This window comes from Camponotus floridanus, unplaced genomic scaffold, assembly GCF_003227725.1.
Source record: "Camponotus floridanus strain SB8 unplaced genomic scaffold, Cflo_v7.5 scaffold27, whole genome shotgun sequence".
Lineage (NCBI taxonomy): Eukaryota > Metazoa > Arthropoda > Insecta > Hymenoptera > Formicidae > Camponotus > Camponotus floridanus.
Window position 1 is genome coordinate 1,983,842 of NW_020229403.1, and position 21,119 is coordinate 2,004,960.

General features: G+C 33.4%; 1 protein-coding gene across 9 annotated transcripts in view; it reads left to right on the forward strand.

Annotated features, from left to right (window-relative positions):
* The window catches only part of LOC105251481 (protein Skeletor, isoforms B/C), a 61,240-nt gene that overhangs the window by 17,287 nt on the left and 22,834 nt on the right, over nucleotides 1-21,119 (forward strand). For 5 of the 9 annotated variants that reach the window (XM_025409539.1, XM_025409536.1, XM_025409535.1 and 2 more), the window contains exons 2-3: nucleotides 2,654-2,842; nucleotides 19,876-20,101. In XM_025409539.1, the coding sequence (XP_025265324.1) occupies nucleotides 2,776-2,842; nucleotides 19,876-20,101 (293 nt within the window). In that variant the 5' untranslated portion in view covers nucleotides 2,654-2,775. Of the gene's footprint in view, nucleotides 1-1,530; nucleotides 1,806-2,653; nucleotides 2,843-19,875; nucleotides 20,102-21,119 lie in introns of those variants that run through there. The other 4 variants (XM_025409534.1, XM_025409540.1, XM_025409541.1 and 1 more) reach the window with 2 other exon arrangements.

Genomic DNA, 21,119 nt, shown 5'->3' on the forward strand with positions numbered 1-21,119 from the left:
TTTTATAAAGAGATAATGATGTTGATTAATATGAAATACTTAACATTAAGTTTCTAAAAGACTTTTCTGTGCAAAATTATCTCTTTCAAAGTCAAAGTAACATTACAATTTTAATAATGATTTAATTTTTATCCATAATTGTTTCGAAATAAATCTTTTTATTCATTTATCGAAATAGAAATGTGTCGCGATAGACACAAAAATTACGGCGATAAGCTCTGTCAAAATACCGGATGTCTATACCGGATGTGCTTTCGAGCGGTAGAAAGAGATTATGTTCGTAACGATACATAGTAGGAAATATATGACCTGATGCGCATTGAATCTGCACTCATTGTTTTTCCTAGATAGCGACACAAAGTTCAATGCACGTTCTGGATAAATTAAAAAGTGTAAGCAACGTCGAAAATATTTGAAATAAAAAATTCTGTTATCTAATGAGATGCTGTTATTCAATGAAATGTCAGGATAGCGTATCTTTAAAGAAAAGTTTTGAAACATTTGATATATATTTAAGACGCGATGTTATTTTGTATCTTTAATTTTTACATTAAATTTTAAAATATTATCTAAATCAAAATTTGTATTAAAAAATATGAAATTTTTTATTACTCAATATTGAACGCATATGGAATTTTTAAACTTAATTTTTTAATGAATTGCGATGAAGCAGAGTGAATAGTGCATAAATTTTGATTTGATTTTGATAGTATTTTAATTGTTGTATTGCGTTATATTTTTCTTTTCTACAATTTTAATGTACAACGTATACTATTCTAAACAGGAAATTTAGATAATGAGACTTTCTAAATATTTTAGCATGAATTCTTATCTGCTAGATGCGCTAATACATAAATTCTTGTTTACCGGAATATATAGTAGCTATAAAATATGTTATAGGTGGATAGCTTCAATGGATAAGCTTCAGAATATATGCTTTATATACGCTGACTGATTTTTCTTACATCATATATTTTAAGCAATTTTATGAATATTGTAATGATATTTCTTATATATATTTATTTTATTTTGTATTAAATATTAAATTTATATATAATGAAAATAATCTATAGATACACAATTTTTGAATTTAATAAAATATTTAAAGAGAAGCAAATGAGAATTTTAATAAACAAAATTCTTTAAACATGATTGATAACTAATTCCAAAAAGATTCTCTGTTTTTTAATTTCGAATCATTTACAGAGTTTTATTAATTCTTACATTGTTTTACATTTTGACTGTACTTTCGCTACAGGATTATTAATATATGAAAAAAATAATAACATAGTACAAAAAGCGCAAAATATGAAATCAATTAATTTAAAACTATTAATAGACTATAATTCAAGAAATAGAGAAAACTGAAAATACAATATATATTAATATATTCGAATTACCATACTATATTAAACTGAATTGAATTAACAGGACAAAAATATGCATGTATTTTCGAATTATATAATTGTCAATAATTGCTGATTCTCGAGATCAGTCATATCTAATATGTAATCTACATGATAGAATTATTACAAGACATTCTCTCGTCCGCTTTTGTGCCTCAGAAGCATGATCTTCGAGTAACGTACACACTCTGTGAGCTGTGTAATAATTTCGAGAAAGGCATGCGATCAGTGTCGAATTTTCAGTCAGTCGACTCTGAGTCAGTGAATCGTTAACATCAAGCTTGTTCGATCTCTCGTCGATCACTTCTCGTGCGTATTGAAAATTATCGTTAAAACATATTCGGCATCAAAACTTGATTAAAACTCTCCAAAACTCGAGAATTTATCATATTTTAACAGGTAATATTTTTTTAATCTATGCGTATTTCAAATAATTTTTTCATATCGTTTAATAATAGAAATACGCATATTCTTTTAAATAGATATTTTCCTCAATATTGTTATAATTCAGATCACTCGCCATTTTTCACCGCCAATCTATTTCTATAATTATTCTTTTGAGAGAATCGTGTAATTAATTTTTTCGATTTATATATCAAGGTTTTTCTCATTCGGATGTGCTTTCGAGCGGTAGAAAGAGATTATGTTCGTAACGATACATAATAGGAAATATATGACCCGATACGCGTTGAATCTGCACTCATTGTTTTTCCTAAATAGCGACACAAAGTTCAACGTTCTAGATAAATTAAAAAGTCTAAGCAGCGTCAAAAATATTTGAAATAAAAAATTCTGTTATCTAACCTGAGATGCTGTTATTCAATGAAATGTCAAGATAGCGTATCTTTAAAGAAAAGTTTTGAAACATTTGATACATATTTAAGACGCGATGTTATTTTGTATCTTTAATTTTTACATTAAATTTTAAAATATTGTCTAAATTCAATCAAAATTTGTATTAAAAAGTATGAAAATCTTTTATTACTCAATATTGAACGCATATAGAATTTTTAAACTTAATTTTTTAATGAATTGCGATAAAACAGAATAAATAGTGCATACATTTTTAAAAAATTTTTTTTATATATTGAGGTTTTTCCCATTCGGATTAAGCGATTATCGATATTAACTTGAGCCCAAATAGTATTTTACCAAACATAATAGTTAAATTAAAAGTCATCGAGGTGACTAACGGGATTTTTTGTGAGATCAGCACGAAGCTTCACAGTGTTTTTTTCGAATTGCAGATCGAATATAAGTGCGCGCGTGTGGTTCGTGTGTGTGTACATGTGCCATCATCGCCACCATCCGCAGCAGTGACCGGAAAAGAAGAGGACTCGACCCTAACAGTAGCCGGAACCACCGAAAAATGGATGCAAAGTCGCAGCGAGTTATCTCCGGTTTGCTTTTGTTCGCTCTCGCCACATTACAGCTCGGTGAGTCTTTTACAATTATTAACAGTCAGCTAAAACATAATGCGATTATCGAACATAATGTAAGAAATAGATACGCAACGTTGTGCCAGTCTGGAAAAATGATTTCAATTTAGAGGGATCGAGGGAGATAATAGCGCAGCACGTGCCCTTCTTTGCGTACTTTTCTATACAATGATTTATCAATTTTATTACAAGTAACTTTAAAAGAATCTTCTCGGTTTGAACGAATAAAATAATTCGCAAAATAATATTGTTAAAATTGCAAATGATTTTTCGCATTTTTTTAGTCTTTGATTTTCTAGCGAGGTATTATTGAAAATATAAGAATTACGATTAAGTCAAGATAACAAATTAAAATTTCATTTTTAATTCCTATTGTTAAATAGGATCCTATTGTTAAAATATATTTTTAAAATTTTACACGTAATTATTAATACATTTATAAATTCAGATACTGTTCAAAAGAAATTTATTTTATTTATTTAAATTTTTTAATTAGATTCATTTTTGTTAATTATAGTATGCCATAATATTTCGTACGGAAAACATCTATATAAATATCTATAAATAAACTCGTGATGCGTGTGTGATTACGTATTATGATTATGCGGTGAAACAAGTTTTTTCTTTTCTGCATATTATAAAGATTAATATATTATATTTATTCATAACGATATAGACAAGTGTGTATTCTGAGCTGTATTATGTGAATTTAAAATGTGTTGGAATTCTCGACGAGATTCGTGTGCGATACATCACGTTGTGCAAAAGTTACCAGCAGTTATTGTTATTATGCCGCGTATTATTTTGCGGTAATATTCATATTTCGAGTCTCATTATTACACAAAGTGATATAAATTATGCGGCCTTCCGCTTCCATAATACAGATGGATGTGAGAAAATATCTTCGCGGAATGTTTGCCAGCTTTTTGACCTCCCGAGAATAACGCAATGATTTTATACATTTCTTATGCGTTGAATTCTTACGTTAATATGTTACTTCACAGTCCCAAGTCTATTCAACTACTGAAAGAATTTGAAAATTATAACAAAATATAAAAATGGAATATAAACGCACGAAACGAAATTTAGTGTAATATATTTCTTTTATTGTTTTGGCTTTTTTTTAAAGTTGAACGATTCATAAATCAATATTATATTCGTACCTACAAAAAAACGCATGTCAAAACTCGAGATGCGATAAAATCTCGAAATATATAAATATGAAAGGGCATGATTTTCGAACTTTGTCAGCTGGAGAAAGACGAGAGAGATTCTTTCGATATATTGTTTCTTTCCCCTTCTAAAGATCGCAAAGTACGCACTTATTTCATCTTCTATAAACATTTTATCATATTTTTTACATTTGCACAACATTGTTTTCGAAATGTTACACATGAGAAAAAATTTTAAGATATTTTACGCATATTATATCTCATTGTTTTCTGTAAAAACACATTATTTTAAAAATATATTAGATTTCTGAATGCATCAAGAGATGATTGAGAGACGAAAAAACATACATCACAGAATATTGCAGCACTATTATTATTGTAATATTGCCGCAATATTGTTCTATGGGAATGTGCTTCGCCAAAAAAACATTAACGTTTTCTCGCTTCGCGGTATTCGATTCGCGACTGGGTCCTCGCTAATCGGAAAAACAATGTCGCCGCGACCGTAATTTGAAAACTTTTAAAGAGAAGGCTATTTAGAACGCAAATGGTGCAATGAGAGAAACGAGGACGCGGCCGAAGCGACAAGCGCGAGTAGATATGGCCGTGCAAATGCGTAATTGCATAATGGTGCCCATCGGTGTGTGTTCGCGCAAAGATACGAAGCCCTGGCCTGGTTTTTGCTGCTGGGGAACTTTCACTTGGTGTCTCACCATCTTTCTCTTTTTCTCCCCACCTGTCTCTTTCTATCGATACCGGGTCGCTGCTTTTCGCGTCGCGTCACCCGGCTCCTCGCTCGTTTCCTCTCGCAAACGTCAGTCTCGTCGACCGAACTCGCTTTCAAACCAGTTCGCCGTCAATCGAAGGGTTCCACCAAAATCGCTTGGATAATCCATCTCAGCGATTTCAAGGCGGACAAAAAAAAAGCATGAATAAGTCAGCGTTATCATATTGTTATTCCCCTACGGGAATTCTCTCGATTTTGTTTTGTCGGTTTCTAAAAGTTTATACTCCTTTCTCTGGAATTACTTTATATCTGTCATGTGAAAAGTATCGTTTAAGTTATCATTATTTTACATACATCTCATGTTTAATATAAAAAATTATATAGTTAATCTTTTTAGCGCAATAAGAAATCTTTGAACATAACTATAATTATAACGTGCAAAGAAGGAAGTAAAATATGAAAGACAAGTTCTTAACTCTATGATTAATTTTATATCTTATATAATTTTTTTATTAATTAAATTTGATATAATTTAAAGTTGATAACATTGAGAAATATTTATTTAAATTAATATCATCATAAAATTTATTTTAATTTATATTAAAAATTAAAGATTAAAAATTAAATAAAAAAATTATTAAATTTAATTTATATATAATATGTTGCAGAAATTCTAATTATTTTTTCACTAAATGTTTGATATTATGCGAAACAAACGATTCAATATAACGATGTAATACTTTTGTTATGGTAAATCTAAATTACATTTAAAAGACATCCTGAGAAAGTTACTTTACGGTACGATCGCTTTCTAATCAAGTTTTATGAGTCTGTCTACCTCTTCCTCTTCTCTTGCATCTCATTTTATCTTTATTCACGGAATGTGTCCATTTAATAGATGTAATTTGTTAAAATTTCTTTGCAATTACACTCAAGTTTTTTATTCTTAAATCCCTTGTTTTTGTATATCATTACTAGAAATATTTTAAGAATAACTTTTATTTTTATAAAAATAATATTACATATCTGTAATATTATTTTTATAAAAATAAAAGTTTTTTCACACCTGAAATACCTTTCCAAATTTTGTATTATTGAATCATAAGATCTAACTAATTCAATAATAAAAGTTTACAATTCTGAAGCTCAATTCGTGAGAATACTACTTCATCGTTTATAACTGTATATAAATACTATTGATTTCTATTAAATGTACGTTAATTTCTGTACAAAATACAATAAAGAATGACGATAACTAGAGAAAGAAAGAGGTAGGGTTATCCACAAAGACAATTTTTCCCGTAAAATCACCGTGTAAGAAGACAATTCTCGAATTAAGCGTAGCATGCAAGCACTTTTTCTGGGGTTAAGAATACTCTATGATAAAAATTCTCGCTGACGATTGCCAGCGTCCACTTGAGAGGAGGCACCACGACAGATTCTGAACGTCGAATCAATGTACAATGAACACATATTGGCGAAGCGGATGCCTGTAGCCTTCAATAAAGCTCAGTCGGAGCCTGTTCAATCGTTGGTACTTGACGAATCCCGAATCGGACAATAGTCTCGTGGCGCAGATACGATCCGTCCGTTCGGAATAACCCACAAGGTCTCTCGGGCACATACTATACATAAATGGACTTGCATGTTTTCGGCGGGGGAGAAAGGTAGCGGGGTTTAATACTACGAATATCCGGTTGTACATATATAATGCGAACGCGAGCGAAGAGATACACATCGCTCCCCATTCCCTATTCTATCTCTTTTTATCTTCTTTTCCGGGGATTACTTTCGGGTCAGCAAGCCGATCGCGCGTTCTTACAGATTACAGAATACTTGGTGCGCAAGGCGCATCCCGGAGCGAATCGAATCTCTGCGAGTCGGAGTTGCGAATCTGACAATATTTCATGAGAGATTAACATATGTTTCGTTTGCTTCTTGAAAATACTGCATCGCGTGTCTACTAAAAGTCAGTATTTTGAAAATAAAACTAACAGAGATTCCAAGATTTTTATTTAATCCTTAGACATATCATGTTTTGATTGCTCAAAGAACTTGCTCCAAAAAATTGCCATTCTCGGGTGATGATATTTTGATAAATATCAAAATTTTTAATTCAATAAATGCGACGTCTATAATTCAAACTCGAATAATTCAATTTTTATTGAATTCAAATTTGATTAAATATGATTAAAAACCAAGTATAACGGAACAAACATTATGAGACTGTTGTGGGAGAATTATGATACTTGGACAAAAGTTTGGATGCAATCTTTGCGAATATATGCGCTCCAAATTGCTAAAAAATCTTAAATATTCATTAGTAATAAATAATATTATTATTAGCAAATTAATTAAATGACAAATGATTGTGTCATTAAAAGTTTCTCGCATGGACAGATTCTTCGTAACATATCGTGCATTTTAAAATGATGAGCGCTATTGTATATACATATACAAGTAATCGAAGTGCATATTTGTTTTATCCGTTAGTTTTCAGTCTCGCGAGATTATCGAGCTTCAACTTACGGTCCAACAATGTTCAGTGGGAGTACTCGTTTGTAGTATACGTTCGTAGTAATGCGTGCACGTGAAGGCGAGGATTGCGCAAGCGTACGAATACCTCCATGGATATGCATACATGTGTGTATGTGTGTTAAATACCTAAAGGATTTGTACGTACGTGAAACTTGCACACATTAGCATCTGTGTTTTTTTCGCGATAAGAGCTTTACAACTGACTACGGCTAATGAGAATTGAAAGTGAGAGGGAGGAAGATCGGCAAACAATGGTATGTCATTAGGAGAAATTATTGTATAGCGATTGATTCCCAAGACACTAGTGCTTCCTGACTTTCTCCTTGTCTTTACGGCGAATAAAGCGAATTGTATGGTGACGAGAAAATTGGAGGAATATTCGCATTGATGCACACAGACAACATGCATGTATCAAACTAGAAATGTTTGCAGTGTTTATCGAATATTATTGAATATTTTTTGACATTAATACTTAACTTTTGATATATACATAAATATTGATATCACGAGAATAGTTCTAAAATCTAAAAAATATTTTTATATATTTTTATAATACGTGCCAATTTTTTGTACGCGTAAATTTCAATAATTTATTGTGACAAAGTTATTTTCTTAATTGCCACAAGCAATGTATTAATTAAACTTTCAACGTAATGTCTGGATTTAGTATTTAATGTGAATGTTACAAGATAAGCATAGATATATAATTGTAGACACGTTACTGCTGTCACAGTTTTATGATTACAAGTATGACAAGATGATTAATACATCATTCTGCATAATAACTTCGTGATAGAAAAAATGATAAAAATTGCAAATCTTTTGATAGTAATTTAGAAACTATTTATGAGGCATTTGACATATTATTATACGTTTCTTCTTTCTTTTACAAAGTAAATTTAAATTATTTTCTCATATATTACGTAGCTCTGTGATTTTTTTGCAAAATCAATTAAAATGATAATTATTCTTTTATCATTATCATGAGATAGCAAAGACAGATCTTTTGTACAAAAATAACGAGGTCACTCTAATTAAACTACTTTCTATTCTTATGTGAGATAGCTATATCTTATGATTTCGACCTTGCATTCACTGCAGCGCCTTGACACTAATAGTATGTATTTATAACATGTTACAATGATCAAGTAATCCTGTGAAATTTAAATCATTCTTACTGTCCATGATCTCAATAAGCTGTCATTATTTTTTAAGACACAAAAAATTAATTATTAAAAAGAAATTAATAGAGATTAATTATTAATAAATTATTAATAAATTAATTATTAAAAAGAAATTAATAGAGATTATTATCTCCATTATCTATCTTTTCTCTCTCTCTCTCTCTCTCTCTCTAGTAATTTATTACGACAATTATATAAAATGTGAAAAATTATATAATAAATTTCAATTAAAATAATATTATAGACAAAAATTATAGTATGAACTAAATATGTATGTGTGCTATGCATAAAAAATATAATTTGATTTTAAATTTATGTGTAAATTTTACTTTAAAGAAACGCATAGAATTTATATTTATATTAACAAGTTGGAGTCAATACAATGCATGATTTTAGAATTGATTTATTCCTATTAACTTTGCGATTTGAGGAGCAAAAAAATAAATTTAATATTATTTCATAATAGTATATTTGAATATAAAATATTTTTCTGTTTTTCTGACCAACGATCTTGGCGTGTTTCGCGAACCCGCATATCTATTGATATAAAAATTGCAAAAATTTCTTCGCGATATGTGTCCCACATGCGCCACGGGGTGCACTTTATGTAATTGGAGTCGGTAAGCGGGATACATTTAATGCGTGTACTTGTTGCTCGATTGCCAGATGTGCGACTCCCAGCGTTTATGTGGACGTTGGAAGTGATGAGCATACGGCGTCGACCATCCCCAAATTCTGCGGCCCACGCTTAATCGATGTAAATGCCCGATTCCAATGAGGAAAGGGGAGACAGAGATAGAGAGAGGGTGAGAGGTACAACTGAAAGCCTTCCTTCGATTTATTTCAGCCATTAATCGCCACAATCTGTCATAATTTACCATCTGTGAACGCTGGTATTACCGGAATCACTCATTCTTTGATCCGGCTTAAATCTCGAGCAAATTACGAAATTTGCGATTCTTTCCTTATATTTCCGGACCCAGTAAGTTTTTTTCGGATTCGAACCAAGGTCGGACAATTTAGAAAAGCGGATTGCCTTGCGGTTTTATTTGTCTACTTCGATTCTTAATCATCACATTGCTTCTACATGAAGTTTCCTTACATATGAGTCTATTCATTTGTCATTCATTATATTGTCTTGTCAAGAATTTCAATCTCTCATCCCTATTAAAAGGCTGTTTTTTAATTTTATTTTGTTTCGATGAAAACCTGTCATTCATTCGGGATAAACTTATTTTTAAAATAAAATAAATAAACCTTATTTTTAAAATAAAATAAAATAAAACTGGTTTTCGCAGATATATTTAAATATGAAATAAGAAAGTACGTTTGTTAATTATAATTTCAGAGTTAAATTAAAACTTCTATTTATACTAAAAATATTTTTACTGAAAATTACTTTTGCAGGAGAATATATATATATTTTTTATCTTTTCTATCTTAAGAGGAAAGCTTCGAGATTAATCTTTTTACTTGGACTCGTCTGTATAATATGTTAAAAAGAAGAGGTATTCAAAGAATATTATTACGTATATTTGCTGTCAATACTTGCTTCATCTAGATATTATCTTCGAGATATTATTTTTTTTATTGTATATCAAGTACATTTAATATAAAGTATATTTTCTCCAAAGAAACAATTTGCAAGTAGTTTTTCAAAAGCATTCACCGATTTATGTAAATCTTTTTCGATTTCGACGAGTCTGCTTCTTAAATTTTCTCGACATGTTTTTATTTCGAATGTAAATTAATCGATTACATTGACGTTATATCGATGGGTGAATGATCTTGGGTGAATATCTTTCCATGATTTTCTTTATCCTCTCGCGCGTTTTGTTCCTTCCTATCGATTCTTTCCCCTTACAGAGCGATACACCCAGGCAATTGTGTCGCTTTCACCCATTTCACCAAAACGAACAAAGCTTACCTGCGGGGGTGAAAGTCGAAAAAGAATATGTTGAGAGAAACAATTTAACTAATGGAATGGTATCGCCCCTAAAAAATCTACGATTGTCCTCACATTCGTCGTCCTCACAGTCGTTTTATGTTATCGCGATAAAAATGATATCTTTTCACTCAATTTATTTTATTGTGTAATTTATATCGTAATAGAAATGATCCTAAAAAATCGAGATTCATTAAAAATAAACGGAAATATACCGCATATATAATAAACTTAAAAACATGCTTCTTTTTAAATGAATGTGAGCATATTTATATTCTTTATGTTTTCTCTATTTTCATTTTCTATGCTTGCGATACTCGACGGCCGTCGTTGTTGATACGCGATTCGAATTCCTGCGGACACCGATATAGGTTGGCATTCGCTTGAGGTACAACGGCAGGAATGTAGAATGAGGATTTGGGATAACGCGCGAGAACGGAATGACTATATAGAAGTTACCCCACTTATAAAAAATAAACAAAAATTATTGAAACATATAGGTAAAAAGTAATTAAGAACACAGTTGTGAAAAAATTAGTATCTATTAGAATCTATTTCTACAAAAATTTACTTATAATTTATTTTGCATCCACATTTTTTAATTCTAAGAATTACATATGAAAATTATAATTATATATAAAAATTATTTGTACAATAAAAAACTCCAAATATGTAGTTTTTACTTGTGATCGAAATAATTTTATTTCTTGTCACTTATTATCTATCTTCGCACACCAATAATTGACGTTGATTAAATTTCACTTTGTCGAGCACTTGCAAACGTCTCTCGTGAGTAATTAGCGTAATTATATCGCATCTGTCAATCGAGTAATTATTTGACCTGCAATTGTCAATTGCTGAAATTATTTGGCCTGCGTTATTAACTTATAGCAACAAGTTAGCAACGTTCGAATTGACTTTCTCTCGTCGATTGTACCGCAGGCAAGTGCCATTTGCACGTCCTCAGGGTGCATAATGCGTTATTAGACGGGCGGGAGACACATGCTTCGTCACGACATCATTATCGACCAGTCGTCTTTCCTGTCGTTCACAAATAAACTGCTCATTACGTAACTAAAAATAGCACAAACCAGAAAAAAGTACTAATGATTTGAAGTCGAGAAGATCATATTCTTTCGATGACAATAAGAAATATGATCTTTATCATTATTAATTCATCTTTTTTGTATATTTTATAATTTAAACAAAATTCATATTATAATTAAGAATATTATTTCATTCTTTTATAAAAAGATACTGTAAACAATACTTTTTATCTTTATAGACAAATGAATAGTTTTAATCTGGTTTACAAGGAAACTTAAACCTCTTATAGTCATAAACACTATTATACAAAAATTATTAATTAGCAATTTTTAATAAATGCTAAAATCTAAATATCTCTTCTTATAAATTAAAAGACATAATGTTTCCTGTATAACGCGAAATTTTGTAAGCTTTAATTTACCCAGTCTATATAAAATACTCAATTTCGTTTCTATAATACCTTACCGATACAAAATTGGATTCAATCAACATGAACGTTAATTATTATGTCCGAACCTCAGGAAATAAAAGTAACATCGCTTGTAGGTCATCCATTAATCAGTCGGGCGCAACCTGGTGACTTCCGGGACATCCTCGCATGCCACGGTGTCCTGCGTTGTCGTAATGCGTTATACGCGTCTACATGACAAATGCTCCGGCGCGATATCATTATCGCCCAGACTCGCGCCATTCTCCTCGTCTTCCTCTTCCGCCTTCTCGTCAACGACGGGAGCTTCGCCAGGGGCGACCAGCCCTCTCCGATCTCGCCCCGAACCCCCGACAACCCTCCGATGATTTCGGTTCCCACGGAGCGCTGCTACGTTACGTGAACCTGTCTCTAACGGGACACGTAAATACGCTGTTCAATCGATATTATGCGACAGCACCCGCATCTGCGTGTCTCCGGAGTGCGTGTGCGTGTGCGCGTGGAGACATTTATATCGCGGTGAAACTCAAACACGAATCGGAAAGGGATGGGACTGTGTAATATCGCTTTCTTCGCCTACACGCTTCGCGTATCGGTTCGTGCTATCGATATCGCGGCGGTTGCTCGCATCGATTTTCACCGCGATTTCCATCGCGAACTTTCTCGCGCGGAATATATATGTATGAAATTATTACATATTTAAATAATATCGCGAATTTAGAAAAAAAGTATGTTTGTGTAGGTAATATATGTATTTGAATTAAAATAAATTATTACAATTACACAATATATCCAATTTATAGATTTAGATATTGTATATCTTTTATATATATTTGTGATATAAAACATGAAATTAATATAGTTACTTAATAAACAGTTAATTTTATAAGCGCGAATATTTTTTCAATATTTTTAAAAATAAATAAGTATTTACAGAAACAAAGTAGGTATTATTTCAGTCGCTTGGAGATTTTCCTTTCTATCGAATTTTTATTCGCGCCATTAATTTTTCAATACCTTGTACATTACTCAAAGGAAAGAGGAAAGGACGTAATTCCGCTTTTGTCGGAATGGAAAAGTAAAACGAAATATATATATATATATATATATATATATATATATATATGGCGAAATAAATGTTTAAGCCGCATGATGACGCGGCGTCCTAAGTCGATGCCTTTATTTCAGCATATCGGAAACGGCGCTCCGTGACACGACTTGAGCCACCGGCTTCGTCCTCGCGGCACGCGTTCTATTTCCTCGAGATTTCACTTCTCCCTTTTCCACCCCCGCTCCTTGCGGCTACTCGGGCCGAATGTTAACCGATCGACCGAGAGGGATTTTCGCGCGTGATGTTTCCAGTACTCGAGAGTTTCGCAAGTGCTTATACCGGATGGCGAGCGCGACCACCCAAGAGCGGAGACCTACCCGTTTTGAGTCTCACACCCAACCAAGTGCGAGGGAATATAACGTATTCGGGCCGCGCGCTCGCAACGAGTTGTACGGTTCAGTCAGTTCGATATTGCGAGGGATGACGGGTGGTCTTAATGCATTTGGCGAGGTAGCTACGGTACGCATCACCAGGCACCCTTTCTGCAAGCTCAGCACTCCCCCTGCTCTCTCTCTCTCTCTCTCTCTTTCTCTCTCTCTCTCTCTCTTTCTCTATAGCTTTCACTTTGTCCTTCTCTTCGTCTCTTTTCCTCTGTGCTCCTGTGTCTCTTCTTACCCTTCCCTTTCTCCCTTCGAGAGGATATAATAGCCCCTAAAACGAAGCGGGCAAAGTCCTTGGCTTTAATCTCTTAACGGGCAAACGACAAAAAATATAGTCTTTCTCTGTTCTTATAAGATAAAAGCCGTCGACTCGCACGTTCGATTAAGAGATTACCTCGTCTGTGATAATTATCAGCGGCGACGATGCGTCTCTTGTTTAGGGCGCACTCCTCTTTTGAATTTTGTCAATTTCAATTTAATTGATATTTCCGAAAAATTGATACAAGTTATTGTTGTTAAATTATTTCTTTAAAATTAATATTAATTCAGGTAAGAGAGAGAACTTATTGTCACGTTTGTATTTTTAAAAAAACGAGTATTCTTGATGTAAAATAAAAATATTATTAAATTAATATAACCAATGAATGAGATATTGAAATGAACATTTCAATTATTATTTAATTTCTTTTGTTGTAAATATATAAAAATATTAGTGTGAAACTACTAATTAATATAAATTTTGAAAATTGCGTGTGAAAAGGACATTGTTAATTTTCAATCTTTCAATCGTTTTATTCATTTCTGATTTTATTCGTTCTGATACTTGTTAAATTATTGATACTAACTAGATAATATCACATTTTTTAAATTCTTGCAATTATTAATTTGATTAGTGCATAAGTTTTTTATTTATAAATAGGAAAAATATATGGTAGCATACGAAAATTAATTTTATATTTTGATAATAAAATATAAGAATGTAAAAGAGCTATTTTGGTTGATCATTTATTTGATTTTTATGCTAATGATGATTACAAACTTAAATACAACATATTCAATATACAATAATGAGTTAGTTACATATATAATTATTGTAGTTTCCTACTTAATGCCATTTTATGAAAATATCAAGAGGATTTGTTCTGCAAACTGCTTGAATTATGTCCAGAAATTACGTAGGTACATTCGAGGACATACCAATTGCCCTACTAAATGCGCTTTGGAGTTGCAATGTATGTATTAACGTTCGAATAAACTTTCCTTATTTGTATACTGTAGAAACTGAACGCCAATCCGAACATCTTATCGAATATTGCAAATAGGTCACAGTGGCATTACTTTGAACGATTTCGATAAACTATTGTGAAAAAAGACACGATCGATACAGCCGATATTTTCGATAACGTTTTCTCGTGTTAGAAATAATAACAATCATTTTTAATTGTGCCAGAGAGAGATAACAATAGATTTAATTAATAATTCGATATATACATAGTGAATTTAAAATTATAAAAATTATTGAACATTTTATAGCTCTCTTTTTTCTATGAGATTCTATGTGTTATTTATTTGTAAATATATAAAATGAAATTTTTCAAATAAAATAGATTTAAGAAATTATATAAGCTTGTGTAGAAAGATACAGATTAATTTTACAATCGGATCAATGCAAGCAAAGGATAATGGGAAAAAATATTTAGCTTGATAATGAAGTAAATCGTACAACCTCGAAATAGATTTGATAAATGTAGAAATGCTAATCAGCAGAGAACACACTTTCTTTTTTATATAAAAAATTGTTTTTAATCCTGGAATTTATGCAGGTTAAAAATCTTATTATTATGCATTTATGCAAAGCTTATGCGTAATATTTCTTTTCGAAGGGATGATCCTGGAAGATCCATATTCTGCAATAAATATTTCGTTATTCGCGGATAATATATTAAAAAAAAAACACTAGGAAGTACTTAAAAAGAGCCGAACAAAAAAGAGATATTCGACGATTGAGTGGACAATAAATCGCTGGCGTGCGCGTGCAAAAATTTTCTTTCCGTTACTTGCAAATTCACGCCGATGTCAGCGATGAGGACAGAGGCTCTGGTCGGGAGCACTTAGAAAATCGATAAGCCCCGGCTCGCTTGATCCGCCGTTGGCTGCTGCCAGGCCATATCTTGATTAAAATCAGTGCCGCCGCCCGGTACTCTCCTTTCTTCGACATTTCCCCGCCGGTTCCCTCGTCGCCCACGCCATCGTTACAGCCATCGTCGCCGCCGCCGCCGCCGCCGCGCGATGAATCCGGTTAGTCTCGTTAACGTCCTAAGTCACCGAGAGTCTCGTCCGCGCCATTCCTCATCACTTTCTCTTTTACGAGACGTGGAAAAGATCCGGGGACGCCTCTCGCTCCGGGATGTTCGCTTGCAATCGAGCGTGATATCGGACGTTCGGCCGCTTCTGGTCGTCGGTTGACCGCATTGCACGATCTGCGCTCGACGAAAGTGAAAGCCCGCGTAACCGGTCGCATGCTGACCCCAGTCAGGAATGCATCTAGCGGTATTAATTCCGCTAACTTGCAGGGAGCGATCGCTGCTCGAATGCTTCAAATAGAGAGATCTTCCTTGCAAATCATAGACTTCGTTATTTTCGTACAGGTATCGAAGCTGACGTAACTTTTGCGGATACACCACGCTTTGTATGCAGAAAATGTGTGTTCTCCTAATGCGACGCACTTAGCCATCTCGCTTCGCGTTAAACGCTTGTTCGCACGAAAGCGGTCGAGCGAAAAGAGCGGATTAGTCTGATCGATCCTCCCTTGAACGCGCGGCATAAAGGATCCCTCGCACTTGATCGAAGTAATATCATCGCATCATCATTGTACGCTAACGAACCTTACCGCTCGCGGCGATGACATGCGTACATTTACGACGCACGCAATATGCCGAGGATGCCCCGGGCTAAGGTATTCCCCGTGGGTGAGGGGGTGGCCGTAAGACCGTACCTAAGATCAATGTGTGTCGGGGGACTACTTGAAGGACCTATGCGCAATCCGGAAGCTGATCGACAGAGAGATCGACAGAGAGCTAGAGAAAGAAAGAGAGAGAGAGAGAGAGAGAGAGAGAGAGAGAGAGAGAAATGAAGGAAGGGTATTGATAAGTGGGTGCTGTTTACCGAGCTCAAATGTTGACCGAACTCCCTCGTTCGTCTCCCAGCACCATATTCTGCTTTCAAACGAACCTTGCCTTCAAACGAGTTCACGGTGAACTCTCATTCGTGTGGTGGGCTAGTCAAACGACGCGAGTCTTCTAGCATCAACAAGGACATTGTTGAAATTAGTTTTACATTTTTTTTTCTCGGTAGGAAACATCTAAATAAATTATAGATAAAATATGTCGGATACAACTTCTCTTTCTTGCGTAAGAAATGCGAGAGATATATACATCCTTTCATGCAATAAAAATCAAAATTGATTCCGTTGATCCGGAAATACAAATTTCAAGTTGCATCGATACATCTTGAAGAAAAAAATGATATTAAGAGCAAATATCTTTTCAAGTATTTACAAGAGATGCGATTCAAATCACGCAAATCGAGAATATTTTTACTTAACGGAATGACAAGGTTACATATTTTTTTACATTTTGATATTATAGATTCGGAATATGAGTAAAAAAAATCGGATAAACTTGTTTGTTAAAAATTTCCGATTTTCCCAGCATAGAAGATTTCAAACATGGTCGCACACGAATATGATTCGTTATTTAATAGCTCACCACATCGTTGATTTCGCTGCCTCGATCGCTTGAAACCGATATACGGTTCGAATGTCGAGCGATTTCAAACTTTGATATAACGTGAAATCCTTTGAAAAAAGTACGCAATGAATTTAAATCCGTGTGAAAATCAAATCTCTCGAGATCCTAGGAAATATTACTCATACTATGCGGTGAGATTAAATTATAGTATATGTAGTTTTGATAATGATTTTCAAAGCAATATGTATATAGTTACAGTGTCTAATAAAAATATGATGTAATTTTTTAGCTGCTTATGCATATTACAATTAATATATTTGTTTTATTGTAATTTCCATAATAATCAAAATTTACATATTAAATTAAAATCGATATAGAATTTTATTTCTGAAAAGAAAAAAAAACGAACGTATTGACTATTCATTATTTCAGATTTATTCCTTAAAAAAACAACGCTTATGGTTTAATGCGTAACGCGTTATTGTATAATATTATTAATTAAATATTAAATATTATTAATTAAATATTAAATATAATAATATTATTATAAAATATAATAATATTAAAAATATCGATAGCAAGATATTCGTAGTCGTTTCCGTTGACGTACTTCGCGGAAGCGGATTGACGATCGAGACATTGTTGACGTCGCTGTTTGGAAATGACGCTGAAGGCTTTTATCCCATCCTTTTCGTCGTCCACCCCGTTCGGTACTTTCGTTGGCGGGGAACCCTGGGCGCTCGCGGGGGTTTCTTCGTTCATGGACGACGGTACCGCTTTGTCCGTCCAATCTCCCCGCTATAGCAGCAGGATATTACGATGATGCGACAATGAACGCAACGATCGCTATCTGCAATGTGCGTCCTGCGTAGGGGGAGGGAGAGGAAGAGAGAGAGAGAGAGAAAGAGAGGGAGGTAGAGGGGGAGGGTGGGTCGAGCCACCCTTGCGGATCCCGTGAACACGCGCGTGTATCTGTGTGAATGCTCTCGTATACATAGACTATATGCGCCACCGACTAAACTACCCCCGACTGACGCCTAAACCTGTTCCTCCCCTTTTATTATGGGCTGCGACGGTTATTGGATTGTACCGTGCTATTTGTTGGCTGCCACGCTAATGGATCCATAATCACCGGGACGAATTAACGCGCTACAACGACGCTAACGGGCCACTACTTTAAATACAGAAACGCCCGCACACGCCACTTATTCCACTGCACGGGCGCTTAAACGATCGCCGTCGAGAGAATTTTCGCAAATTGCGACGCTATGAAACGTTTCGTCTCGATGCGAAAAGATATTAAACGATATGACGAGTTATTATGTTTTCTATGTTAAAATTATATCAAATAAGGAATGAATGAAATAAAAAAAATGGCGTCTGACTGCGCTTGGTTTGTTTTACTTCGAAAACGTAATAGAACTTGTAATTTTATACCTTCTTATTCATTTATGATTTATGACAGCCTGAAAATAATTGACACACATTTTTACAAATATTTTTACAATCAATTACTATCAAATCAAGACAGGTAATTTCTAAAAATATTTCAGTCTTGACAGTCTTCAATTTTTAATTTTACGAGGTAAAATTACGCTATCATACATTACGCAAATAGTTTCTTCGAAATATATATATTTTTGAAATTTGCAAGTAAAAAATTTTATTCTGTATTTTTGTACTTATTTAATAAAATACTTTTCGATGTACATATTCTACATGCAAACACAAACACATACACATTGAATTTAAAGGAGGAATGGCCTTTCGCGCGAGTTTCATCGTCGGTTCCCTAGGGATTATGAGCTGAGTTCTAATCCGCTAATTTCATTCTTCTTTCCGAGTGAAATTTCTATCCTTCAGACATACTCTTACATAGAGTTTCGGCTTTTAAATTTATTCTTTTCCGAAGCGCGCCAAACGATCATCGGGGTTTTCGAGATCTCAAAGTCCAAACACACGCTCTCTGATCTTTACTGCCACGGCTGGATCTTCCGAGATATATGTATATACATTTGCAGCGTGCCCGGCTTTACGGGCCTGTCGAGCAAATGAAATGAAATTCATGCAAATCGCGGAACCGCGCCGACTTCCCTTTGCGCTGTCGAGGTGGCATCGCATCGGTTTTGTATCGGGGCGGCGATGCGTCCAACCTACATCACGAGGGTGAAACGTACTTCCTCCTCGGTCTCTCGGCCCACTGCTCGATTAGATAAAATTCGCAAACTAACTTGATCGTCTTTTGAGAAACTTTAATTAAATTATGTTATCGTGTCGTCGAAAAGTACGCGATATACAAGTGCGAAATACAGTAGACAAAAAAAATAAGAGGAACGAAGGTAGAAAATAGAATTAAAAAGAAATAAAATAAATTTAAAAAGTAAAAACAATTAAAATAAATTTTGATTGTTTATTTTATTTAAATTAATTTTGATATTTTATTTATTTTATTAAATTAAAATTAATTTTGATATTTTATTTTATCGTACAAATCTATAATTGTGAAATACTTGAACACAATTATTATTATATTTGCGTCTAATAGTTTTTTCGCTAAATAGAAAACAAACTACGTTGTTTAATTTTAAAATTGCGATCTACAAATAGTAAAATATATATTCTATGATAGAATATAGATAACAAATATGATATATAAAATAATAATATGGATGTTACGTGTATTCTTTTAATATTGGCTATTTTATATATATGGAAGAGCTGTAATAAGCATGTGTTATTTTTATTTCCAGGTTATGCCAGGAACGGACCCAATTACTATGGCACATTGATCGGACCTTTACAACAATACGCGCATGGTATTAAAGGTACAGTGTACGCCGTTGATGACGCAACGATATTTATAAAAGGATTTTCTTACGATGGCACCGGTCCGGATGCTTATTTCTGGGTCGGAAACACCTCTCAGCCTAATCCCGATGGTTATATCGTACCTTATCCCGAGTCTGATAGCAGTAGGTAATTACTGACGTTATTTATATTTAAAGCATTATATAAAATATTATCATATGTATATTTTACATGTGAGAGAATGTTTGATATATAAAATTGAGCGTATGTATAAAAAATGTTAACAAGTTGATCGCTTGATATATAAATCAATTTAATTTCAAATGTTATATTCAAAGATTTATAGCTGGTAACTAGTAACTAGAAAAATATAATAGAGAATATTAACCATTGAAGAACAAAAAAAATAATATATAATATTTGGATGTAACATCAATCAATTTGCATTAATTTGCTATTTGATTTTGTTTTTTGTTTATTTTACATATAGCAATTGAATAATTTTGTAGAGGATGTTTCTAAACTGCTTAGTGAAAATATATTAAAGCATCAGTAATTTTTGAATTATAAGCTATTTAAAAGAAAGAACGACTTTTCAACTGAATTTTGTGGAAAAGTTAACAAAAGTTAACAATTATATTCTTCGGCGAGAAGAGGAGATGGAATTTTATAATTTTAACAGATTTGTTGCGGCTTAGTTATAAAGAAATAAAAACAAAACTCGAAAAACGACTTTTTGAATTGAGTAAAATCTCTTTTGCTCAAATTGAGCAGAACTTGCTGTTAAAAAAATATTTTATTAGATTTTGAAGTATTCTATGAAAGATTGACAATCAAATTATCGTTAATGTAAAAAGAAGATAATTTACGATATTTTATAGTACACAACATATATATTTATGCGCGCTACAGTGGACAGGAAGCAGCCAAGTAGAAACGTAATAAAGCGCTCGCGCAGATGAGATCCGGACGAGATTGGCGTATAATTCCCGTTTTATTAACTGCACTCTCCCGCGTATCACGACTCATTCGCGTTTGGGCCTCCTTCTGCTTTCGTTCCCTGTCCTCCCTCTGTTTCCTCCTTTCCGCATATAAGCACCGCGCCGCGTTACCCTCCGTCGCGCCCGCAACGGGCTCTTTGAATTTCATTTCATCCCTTGGTTACGGACTGCCGCGCGCATTCGTC